This window comes from Ammospiza caudacuta, chromosome 17 (genome assembly GCF_027887145.1).
Source record: "Ammospiza caudacuta isolate bAmmCau1 chromosome 17, bAmmCau1.pri, whole genome shotgun sequence".
In the NCBI taxonomy this organism is placed as follows: domain Eukaryota; kingdom Metazoa; phylum Chordata; class Aves; order Passeriformes; family Passerellidae; genus Ammospiza; species Ammospiza caudacuta.
In genome coordinates, this window is record NC_080609.1 from 10555971 (window position 1) to 10566770 (window position 10800).

The 10800-nt window shown below is 42.0% G+C and overlaps 1 protein-coding gene across 1 annotated transcript; it reads left to right on the forward strand.

The window, feature by feature from the left end:
* Nucleotides 1-1946: 1946 nt before the first annotated feature.
* Nucleotides 1947-9979, forward strand: LOC131565381 (small integral membrane protein 10-like protein 2A). Its single transcript, XM_058816239.1, has 2 exons — nucleotides 1947-2132; nucleotides 3629-9979. The coding sequence occupies exons 1-2, from the start codon at nucleotides 1947-1949 to the stop codon at nucleotides 3647-3649; spliced, it is 207 nt and encodes a 68-aa protein (XP_058672222.1). The 3' UTR covers nucleotides 3650-9979.
* The last annotated feature ends 821 nt before the right edge of the window (nucleotides 9980-10800 follow it).

Here is a 10800-nt window from a genome sequence, read left to right on the forward strand (position 1 = left end):
TTTTAGGTAAAATGAAATAGAACATGAACAGTTTAGAGAAGATAAAGATGTTCTCTGATGCAACAGAAAAACAAAAATCAGGGCTGAGAAGGAAAAGTGAGATGATGGCATTAAAGTGATGGGAAATGATCTCTACAGCTGCAAATTGCATGTCAATAGTTTTGGTTTCTGCATAATAAAGTAATCAGTGTTTTAGCTAAATTGAAAATGATTTTACCACCATGACAGAGCTGAAATCAAAAGAGGAAGTGTGGGATGCCTTTGAGGTTTAGTTTCACTATCAAAATAATTAGCTAATTTCCAAATCTTCAAGTGACAAAATCTGGTAAATCTCTTCAATTGGTATTCAATTGCATTATCTGCTAATTTCTTTGTTGGAAAGCTAAAGAGTGTTTTATCAATCTCACTATTTAATGAAATAATTAGATCCAAATAAACACTGATGCTAACTTGTTATTATGACCTAATTTAGTAATTATATTGCCTATTTTAGTGTAGAAAGTAATTTACTCTTAATCAAGATTTGAAAATCGATACTGTGTCACTCATGTTGCAATGTGCAACAGGAGCCAGAACTAATGAGACTGGCAGACATCTACTGGTAAATATAAAGTTAATCTGCTTCCTGATTTAACCTTTGTGCATCCTACATGGTTTTCCAATTAGTAATGTAAAGCTGCTAAATGTCCTGCTCTGGAATGATTCTGTCTCTATCAGCTCGATTCTGTGTCAATAAAATAGTGTTTTATAAGAAGTTTAGGTCAATGTATTGATTTTTCTGTTTCATTTCAGTTACTGAAAGTCGATTGAATGGAAACTGTAAAGAACAGTCCTAGGGCAAAAAAAATGGGGCCATGTCCAAAAATGATATTGCTCAACTGTTCATCTGTTGGGACATTTTTGCCTACTTGAAAAGTGTCATGATGGTAATTTATCTCAAAGACCTACCTAGGAAATGTTTGCAAAACGGTTTTAAAATTTTGTGTGTAACTCAGATGTGAACAGTGTATTTTTAATTCATTATGTAACTCAAACATTGGCTTGAAAGGCAAAGTAAGCATTTCCTTGTGACAGTAGCTGGCTCATTTATCACATGTCAGTGTAAAAAACAAAATAACAAAAAATGCATCCAAACCCAGAAACCATCGTTGACATTTCACACTGAAAGAGAGTGGGTTTAGATGTTAGGAGAAAATTCCCCATGTGAGGGAGGTGAGGCCCTGGCACAGGCTGCCAGAGAAGCCGTGGCTGTCCCAGCCCTGGCAGTGACCAAGGCCAGGCCGGATGGGTTTGAACAACCTGGGACAGTGCCAGGTGTTCCTGGGTGGGACTGGGGGGCCTGAAAGGCCCTTCCAACCCAAACCCTTCCATCGTTCTACGACATCCATCAGTGCAGGTGTCACTGAGCAGGCCCGAGAGCACACCTGGCTCAGGCCCTCACAAAACAAGTTGATTTGCGGTAACCCAGGGGAGGTTAAAGCTGGGTGTCAGCAGCAGAACATTGCCCGAGCGGGCGGCGGGGCTGGAACGGCTCCCCAGGGAAGCGGCTACAGCACCAAACCTGATAGAAAATGTCCGGACAACGCTCTCAGGCCTACAGCGGGACTCCTGGGGATTGCTCTGTGCGGGGCCAGCAGCGGGACTCGATGAGGGCCGTGCTGGCCCCACAAGCATCACACCGGTACCGACACCGACACCGGCACCGGGGGCCGGGCCGAGGGGCGGCGCGTGAGGGCGGGGCCGCTCCCGTTCCAACGGCCCGCCCCGCCCGCCTCCCGCGCATGCGCATCCAGCAGAGCCGCGCGCTGCGGCAGCCCGGCCCGGCCCGGCCGGCGCACGCGCGGTGCTGACGCGCGGCCGCGCGCCCCGCCCGGCGGGCACGCGCAGCGCGGGGAGGCGGCGGCGGCGCCCGGGCGCGGCGCGGCCGCGGGAGCGGGGGCGGGTTTATGGCGGCGGCTCTGTCCGCACTCGCTGCCAGGCTCTCCCAGTCGGCCGCGGCCAGGTCCTACGGCGTGTTCTGCAAGGGGCTCACCAGGACCCTCCTCATCTTCTTCGACCTGGCCTGGAAGCTCCGCATCAACTTCCCCTACCTCTACATCGTCGCCTCCATGATGCTCAACGTGCGGCTGCAGGTGGGCGGGGGGGCCGGGCCGGGCTCGTGTCCCGGTGTCACCGGCCGGGCCCGGGGGCGGTTCGCAGCCGCTCCCCGGTAACGGCGGAGCGCCCCCGAAGGAGCGCCCGTCGGTGCGGCGGGGCGGGGGCTGTGCCTGCCCCGTGTCACCGGGCAGTGTCGCTTGGCTCTGCACGGACGCAGCCCCGGAGCTTTGCCCTTGCCGGTGGCCGGGGGCGAGTGCCCCGCTGGGCTGCTCGCTCTGCGCGTCAGCAGCAAACCCGCCGCTTTGCTGTGCCTTTGCCTAAGCCATAGCTGACTTAAATACTGGGAATAAATCGTGAATATGTGCACTTTGATAGCACGGTCCTGACACCTTGTAAGGAGCAGAGAAAACAATTTCCTTCCTCGGTTGATTGGGGTTTTTTTGAAATCAAGAACAGTTGCAGCACGGAAAATGCACAGTTTTAAATATCAATGTTATTGCATGAAGAAGATGCTTCAGATTGAATTTGTATCTCTCCTGTTTTGAGCCTGTTTCTACAAAACTTGGAACTCTCTAACACAGCTTTGACCTGTTGTAGGGTTGGAGTTTCATTGTTTTTGTGATGAAATAAAAGATTTACTTTTACCTTAACTGGCAGCAGGAACAGGCTGTGCGCTGTTGCTACAAACATCTGTTCTAGCCAGGATCAGACACTCTTTCTCCTCGTAAACATAGCTGTAATGAAAATTTTGACATCTGGCCAGTGGCCAAGGGCTGAAAAACAAGTCTGGTTAGGGTTTGTTACTTGTAAAAGGTAATTTGAAATGGGAAGAGGTCAAAATGTGGCATCTCCTATTTTTGTTGTTGCGATTTGCCCTAAAATTCTGAAGCTTGAAAATGAGCCAGATGGCCAGGAGTTGTACACGTAGCTTGGTAACCCTGGCAGCTGAAAAAGCCTTGCCTTTGCTGGTTATCAGTGTTGGTACAGAATGGCTCTCCTGGAACACCACCAGCTTTCCTTTGTGCTACAGCTGATTCCCGCTAACTGTGCTGGGCCAGCCAGTCTGACCTGTTCCCTCCGGGAAGCTTTTGTTGATTTCCAGTGTTGTGTGCCTGATTTCAGCTTGCACTTCTGTTTACTTAATTAATTAAGGATTACTTTAATAGTAACCTTCCATGTTAAGCCTCTAATCAGCCCCAGCCTGTCCACTGGTGAAGGGAAATGCTGCTGTTACACAGCGAATCTCTCTGGCTGCTCCTTTGCTGACTCACTTTCATGCCTGCCACCAAAAGAGAGTTTGTAGCAGATTAAACTGAAACTATAGACGGGCAGCTGGTGTTTGGGCACACTTCCTACCCCTCTGGATGTGCTCAAGCAGCCTGTAGGGAGACTTGTCTGCTGGGACAACTGTTACTTTCTGTAGCTGGCTTATTCTTTATGTGAAAGATTTTTAATTGTTTTTGGTTCAGTACACTGGGAACCAGGAAACTGGGTTAGCAGTGTAATAACTTCCTGCATTCTTTCTCTTTAGGTCCATATTGAGATCCATTGACTTGTGACTTGGTGTGCTGCTTCTGCTGTATGCTGCAACTAGAGTCAGTCACTCTTGTTCAAATCCAGCCTGTTGTGAAGCATCAAAGCTGTGCTCGTGTGCTCTAGGACTATGAAGAAAGAAGATTTTACCCAGAAACGAGTATGTGACAATGGCCCAGATCACCACAAGCCAGCAGCTCATCTGACACACGTGCATTCCATGTTGGACAGTTCTCAAAATCATAGTAGCAGTTTACAAGAATTACATAACACCAGGAATTTTTCTCTCTTTAATACTATACCTCTGTCTTCTGTTGGCAAGGAAATGCCTCTGAGCTTCAGTGAATCAGCAGGGACGAACTCTAGTGCAGCTGCTCCTTGGAAGGATTCATTTCATCTGCATTTTTCTCCTGGGAAAGACAATCTCCATAGGGTTTCTCACTGCATTGGTGGCATTTCAGTAACAGGCTGGCTGGAAGAAGCTTGGAGCATCTCTGGAGACTTCAGCTCAGGCTGCCCAGGAGACAACTTTGTATGTTTTGCACAATTCTGGCTGGGAAATTTGCAGTATAATAAAAACCTGTGGTTTCTGGAATTAGAAATGAGCAGTAGCAAAGAGAATGAATTGCAGTTTGTATTTTTTAAAGTATTGGAGCTTGGTGGACTTCCTGATTCCTGTTCTAATCTGGTTGCCTCTCTGAACAACTCTGCTATGGGACTCTCAAACAACCAGAAACCATGTGTTTTCCTTTGTTGCTTAAACCTTGTATCTTCAGAGCAAACACTTGGATATGAGCAAATGCTTATGAATATACAGTATGTGACTAATAATTTTCACATCATACAGCTAGTAATCTCTGTGCTAGCTTTTGCACTAGCAGGTCTCTGGTATGCAGTAGTGAAGGTAAAAAAGTACTGAGGTTTGAATAACGACTATTTTTAATATTAGCAGAAGATAAGAGAGACGAGGTTACAGTTTGGGTTTTAGTGAGAATTAGCTGAAGCAAAAACTATAGTTGTATAATTGCTAGTTAAACTGGCTGATGGAAGACTTTTTTTTTGAAGGAATAGCTGCATCTGAGTGTAAAGAACTTCATCATTTTCAGATCTGGGACTTCTGCAGGTCTGCTGATAACACTAAACTAGAACCTGATTTGATTAGCACAGATACTTTGTTTTCTATAGAGTTTGTACTAGTGGAGTGTTCTGGCTACTACTATTTATACCCATTTCCAATGAAACTTGTTTCTTGTAGAATTGAATTCCTGCTCTGAACCAACAGCAGCTGATGTATCAGTCCTTAAAACACTTTGAACTGGAAAGCTGTTGGGAGGGTGGTCTTCAATACAGCATAACTGTCAGCAGTGTTCTTTCCAAGGATGGTACTGCTCTAATTTAACAATGCTTTGTGAGCTTTATTGTGCTACAATAGACACTGTAAACAACTTTCTAAAACAATTCTTTTTCCTTGAAAGAGTGATTGTTATTACTGAAGTACAGTAACAGCTTCTGGGCCTTTTGGCTTTGGGACAGGTTTGCCAAAGAACAGGGCAAGGATGCTGGAATCCATAGAGCTGCTGGTGAATAGAAATTTGAGGAATAGGCTCCTGGTGGCACTTCAGTGGAGAAACTCATCCTGCAGTAGGTCAAACTTTGATGTCCAAAATCCTCAGCAGGGGCATTGCTGTAGATCAGCTTAATGTGCTCTGAAGGCTCACATCAAGAGGGAGGTATTGGTGTGAGGGTTTGGATGCATTTTCAGCTTCCCCTTGACTCTGACTTAAAAGTGAGGACTTAATGTGGAGTAAAGTGGTTCACACATCCATTTTGGGTATCCTTTCTGCCAGCTGGTCTTGCTTCATCTTGGAAAGAGAAGAAGTGATGTTGTACTTAGTTTGAACTGAACTTAGCTGGAAAGCCAGTACTTTCCAGTGTGGTGGTTATTGAACTGTTAGCACACATGTAGAGAAGTCCCTGATTATGAAGATAAGATGCTGATTATGAGTCTTAGGGAGAGAAGTGCTGAAATTTTTAAATCTCATTTGAGTGCTGAAAATAAGATATATTACTTTTTATGTGAAGTGATACATTGTGTTTTCATGATCCCCATTGGCTGATTGTTTCTTTTGGATACTAAAAGAGATGAAAAGCCACTTACTTTCATTTAGAAAATAACTTTTCCCTGGTGTGCTTTTAAATGATTGCTTAACTTGTAGACTTTTGACCATGCAATCACCTGTCACAAAGTGACTGAAAGTCCCAAAATAATAGTGGATTATGTATCATAAGTAATTACTCTGACAGCAGCAGTTCCCTCTCAGTCAAGCCATCCACTCTCATCTCCACTGCTGTAATTTATCAGCCTTGCAGTGAGTGGTATTAACACAGGTTAGCACGTGGTGTTGCAGAGGTTCAAGATTCCTGAAGTGATGTGGATCTGACATCCCAGAACACCAGAAACAGACACTTCCCCAGATGTCTGTGGCTTGGAGTCACGGTGTTAAGCTGCTGTCTGCCTGTATCTTGACCCAGAAAACACTTGGCAGAGTTGAGGGTAGAAGAATGAAGGCTGGGAGGGGTTGGAGCTTGTTTAAGCTGCCTTGATTGCTAAAGACAACGTTGTGCAACTCCATATTAATCTCTATGCAGCTCCACAGGTACAGCCATACCCTCCATGTATGGTGAGCCTTACTTTAAAATGTGCACAAACACAGTTCTGCACCCAAAACTTGAGTGCTTGGACTTCCTGTACAAAGGATCCATTGGCACAGCTGTACCTGCAGTTGTTACTTGAGACCTTGTTTGTACAGCTGACTGCTTGGCCTGGAACATTCTCTGCTGTGTGTCATTTGGGAACCACAGTTCTGTACAAGAACTTGGAGGTGAGATTGTCAGGTTAACAGGCAAGAGGAGTAGCTAAAGGCATAAAACCACAGTTTTTAATGCACCTTTTTCTCATGGTGATTTCAAAGGGGAGGAAATGAAACATGAGAGACACCACCAATAAACTAGAATTTAACTGTGTGTACAGCAGAGTGCCAAGGGTTCTCTCCTTATCGATGACGAGCCTATGGAGGAGGAGATCTTGGAATATTGAATTGTGTTACATGTCACAGTCCAGCTAATACAGTCCTGTTTTAAGCAAATTCTTGTTTGAATGTGTGGCCTTTCATTACTTATTACAGGATCACTTTAAATACAATACAGCTAAGTGAAATGATGGATGTTTGTTGTGTATTATATGTATATTGACCATAAGATACAAAGAATACTTAAGTAAGTGGATTCAATCCATTTTAAGATAGTTTATGTACCTTGCCTTGAATTTTATTGCTTAAAACCTAAAAGGTAATTTTAACTTGAACATTCCTTCTGAAATTCAAATAAAGCATAGTTTGGTATGTTAAAATCTCATGTAACAGACTGCACTTTAAGCCTGGGGAGGCCATGGATTGAAAGCGCTGTTCTGGCACTAACAGAACTGCTGCCCTGACTGAGGCAATGTTTCAATGGCTTTTCCTGTCTGGAGGGAGAATAAGGAACCTGAAGGATGGCATCCATCCTTTGAAATTATAGATAAATCTAACACTATGTGGTTTAGGCCACTGTTCTCTTCCTACAGATGTTTTGATATTAACTCGTCTCAAAAGATGGAAGGTGTGTCTTGGCCAAGAATTGGTTTGTGTGGAGTTTCATGGCTTCACTGTGTCCAGTGTGGAAAACTTTCCTGAGTTAATGTGCTGTTAGGACTGTCTCAGATGATTATTACAGTACAGAAAAATAACATTCTTAGTAGGGGTAAGGGACCTTTATACTCAACCAAGAGTTGCCTTCATATTTCTGTATTTTTGTCTCTCATCCTTCTCTAGGAAGAGGTTATTTCTAAGCAAAATGTCAGGGTTCTACTAAACAACTTGTGCTATCTGAAATTTCATTGATTAGTGTCCAGATCCTTCCTGCACTACATAGCAAAGTTTTATTTCTGCCATTAGAAAAGAAATAAGAAAATACTCAATATTAAGTGAATTTCCTACTAGTTACACTTGAGTGAAAATTTACTATGTGGTGTACTGCTATGAAAAGAAAATATACTTTTAAATGTGTGCACAGAGCTCTGCATGTAGATAAAAATTGTTTTACCACAGTATGATGTTGGGATGCTTATGAAAATGCTTATTTACTTTCTGACAGTGCAAAATGCAGTAGAGATGGTGCTGTTTCTTCTCCATGTGGTTTTTAGCCAGTGCAATCTCAGCTATTGTGTCTGCATCATCCTGACCAGGGGACAGTTCCAGCTGTAGACATTTTTTAACCTTTTGCTTTTTCAGTGTTGTTGTTTGAGGTTTGGTGGTTTGTTGTTTGTTTGTGGTTTATTTATCTCTTTTTTTTTTAAGTTATTATTAGGATTGTAAAGACAGCACTTTCTTAAACTTTGCCAAAGTTTGCTTCCTTTCTCCTTCTCTCCACCTTTGCCCCTTATAGGTATACACATTTAATTTTTGGAAGAAGCAAGCCTGTATGTACTCTCCTAATATATAATCTTATTGTCAGGTTGCTCCTTTTGTTTTTATGGCCTGGTCATGCACATATTTCTCTCACTATAATTTCTCAGCATAAGCATATGCTGATATTTTGTTCCACCTCAGAAACATTGTCCTGTAATTAATTATGCACAACAAATTGACAGAAACCATGTAGAAATGTAAGAGTCCATAGTCTCTCATCAGGGTGTATGACAGGTGGTGTTACTGACAGAGCAGTGTGTAGTCAATGTGACATATTTCTGCTTTTTTTCCTCTTCAAAACAGCTGCTTCAATTAAAATCCAGTATTTAATTCGACTATGTGGTATCTCTGACAGCTGAGAATTGCAGCTAGAATCTGGGGCTTATAAAACACATTAAGGTTAGAACTTAGTGTAACTTTTCAAAAAATTGAAGAGTACATTAAAGAGTAGGTGAATATTTTGAAACCTTTTTTTTTTCCCCCGAAAAGTGCACAGAATAAAATGTGTTCTGCCACTTGTTTCTGTTACAGCCAGTAACTGGGAGTGGGGGGAGAAGCCTTTTTAGACTGCAGAGCCTCTAATCCTCAAGGAAGAGCTGCACTTGCTAGAACTTTAAAATAAACCAAATGTTGCCTATAAAAGTACTGATATTTATGATCAACTGTCATGCTTAAATTACAAGGTCATAGATATCAATCTCCTGACAGTGTGAAAACAAGAGTAATAACTTCAGAAGTGCTAGAATAATGCTATCCTTTACCAGCCTGCACTGGTAAGAGCAAATCCTATTGTATTTTGAAATTAATCCTCTACTGCATCCCAAAATCTCAATTATCTTAGTATTTTTGGAAGTAGTGATACAAGATTCAGACTAAGATGGTTATTTCATAGTTAATGATGAAATCAATTTAAAAGCTAAAACATTTTAGAAAATGACCAGAGGGACTTCCACAAAGAAAATCTGCCTTGAAAAGGTCTATTTTATTTGTGTGATCTCTATATATGTATAGTCTGTTTTGCAAATTCCTTTCCTTCTTCATGGAAGAATGCTATAAACCTGACAGCAAAAGTGGTCAAAACCCAAACTTGCAAAAGTATCAGTGCTTCATTTTCTGTTTGTAGTCAATTTTAGCTATTATCAAACATAATACCTAAATGTAATTTAAGCTTTTGTTCTTAAAAGTAAGGAAATCCAATATTCAGTGCCTGATTCATTCACTCACTTGAAGTTGAGTGAAACCATTTCTTGAAAATGTGTTCTGCTACCTGATGCTGACTAATTTTATGCTGATACTCAATACTTCCTGTAAACTGTGATGTCATCCCTGCACAACAATTTCAGTCTATGGCCTTGGTCTTTGGGCCTATATTTTTTATTATTATTTTTTATTGCAGTGTGGGAGGTGGAGAAGGCTGGCACAAACCATTTATTTTTTTGTTCCAGAGAAAGATGTTTACAACTTTGAATGTATTTTAAAAATGTATTGTGACACTTTTAACTTGGGAGAGAAGTTTCCACAGTAGACTTGAAACCTGAAGAGAGGCTTTGGAATATCAGGAGTGCTCCCCAAGCTGCCAGGAGCTGTTGAGGGTGAAGCTGCTCACTCACACCACAGGAGGGAGTTACAGATCAGTCTTTGGAGTATTTTCAGTTAGTACATCTTGGTACAGTGCATTTCAGTTTGCCTTGTCTTATGGATTGTCACTGCAAATAGGTTCATGTGCAAAATCAATACACAGCAGTAATGTATTGTAACTGTTTACATTTGAACTCAGAGTACCAATGGATGGGTTTTGTCAAGCTATTTAAAAACAGAAATAAAAATCTTTTTTTTTAAGACAAGAGGTAGTTTTGGTGCTTCTCATTCCAATTTTCCACTGCATAAATTGTACTTGAAGAGATTGTGTTTCTGACAAGGTGAAGTCAGACAGGGAGTGGCTTTTCCAGAGGTACAATTTGGGAGATGTGTGTTTACAGAAACCAAACAAATTTAAAACCTCTGTGAGGATAAAAGGGCTCAATGCTTGCACCTGAACGTGGAAATCTAGTATGTGAACTCAAAGCTACTTTAATGATGTTAGCCACCAGTAGTTATTAATGGGCATTCTTTTTACACACTTTATTTTAGTGAGAAGCCTTAACAAGCCAGTTGCTTTCAATGCAGTTCCAAGATATTTCCTAAATAACCAGCTCCAATCTTACAGCACAGCTTCATTTTAAAGGGGAAAGCAAACCATGGTAAATGATAAATACATGTAATGGCCATAGCAACTCTTGCATCATCCAGGATGAGAAACACTGCTGGGTGTTTCTCTGCACAGTTAAAATCACCATGATATTAACAGATATGCCTGAGCTTTTGTTTCTGTTGAATGAAATATTCCCATTAAGGGAGTAGAATAAAGATGTATCCCCTGCTAAATGTTGAACATTAAAAAACATTTAAACAGGAGCCACTCACCCTTCAGAGATCTCTCTTCTGAAGCTGCTATCAGGTGACCTTTTGTTTCTAGACTCAAAAAACTTAATGTTTGTTTGGTCTGAGGATCCCTTGCTGCCACAAGTGATAGTTTTGAGGAAGAATGTTATTGTTGTGAGCTGTGTTCTGAAAAGAACTGGTATTAGCAGCCCTGAAGAACAGGCTAATACTCTGAGTACAAAAT

Coding starts and splice junctions, on each gene's coding strand:
- LOC131565381 (XM_058816239.1), top strand. CDS start 1,947: ATGGCGGCGGCTCTGTCCGCACTCGCTGCCAGGCTCTCCCAGTCGGCC. Junction 2,133..3,628: donor TGCTCAACGTGCGGCTGCAG/GTGGGCGGGGGG, acceptor CTTTCTCTTTAG/GTCCATATTGAGATCCATTG.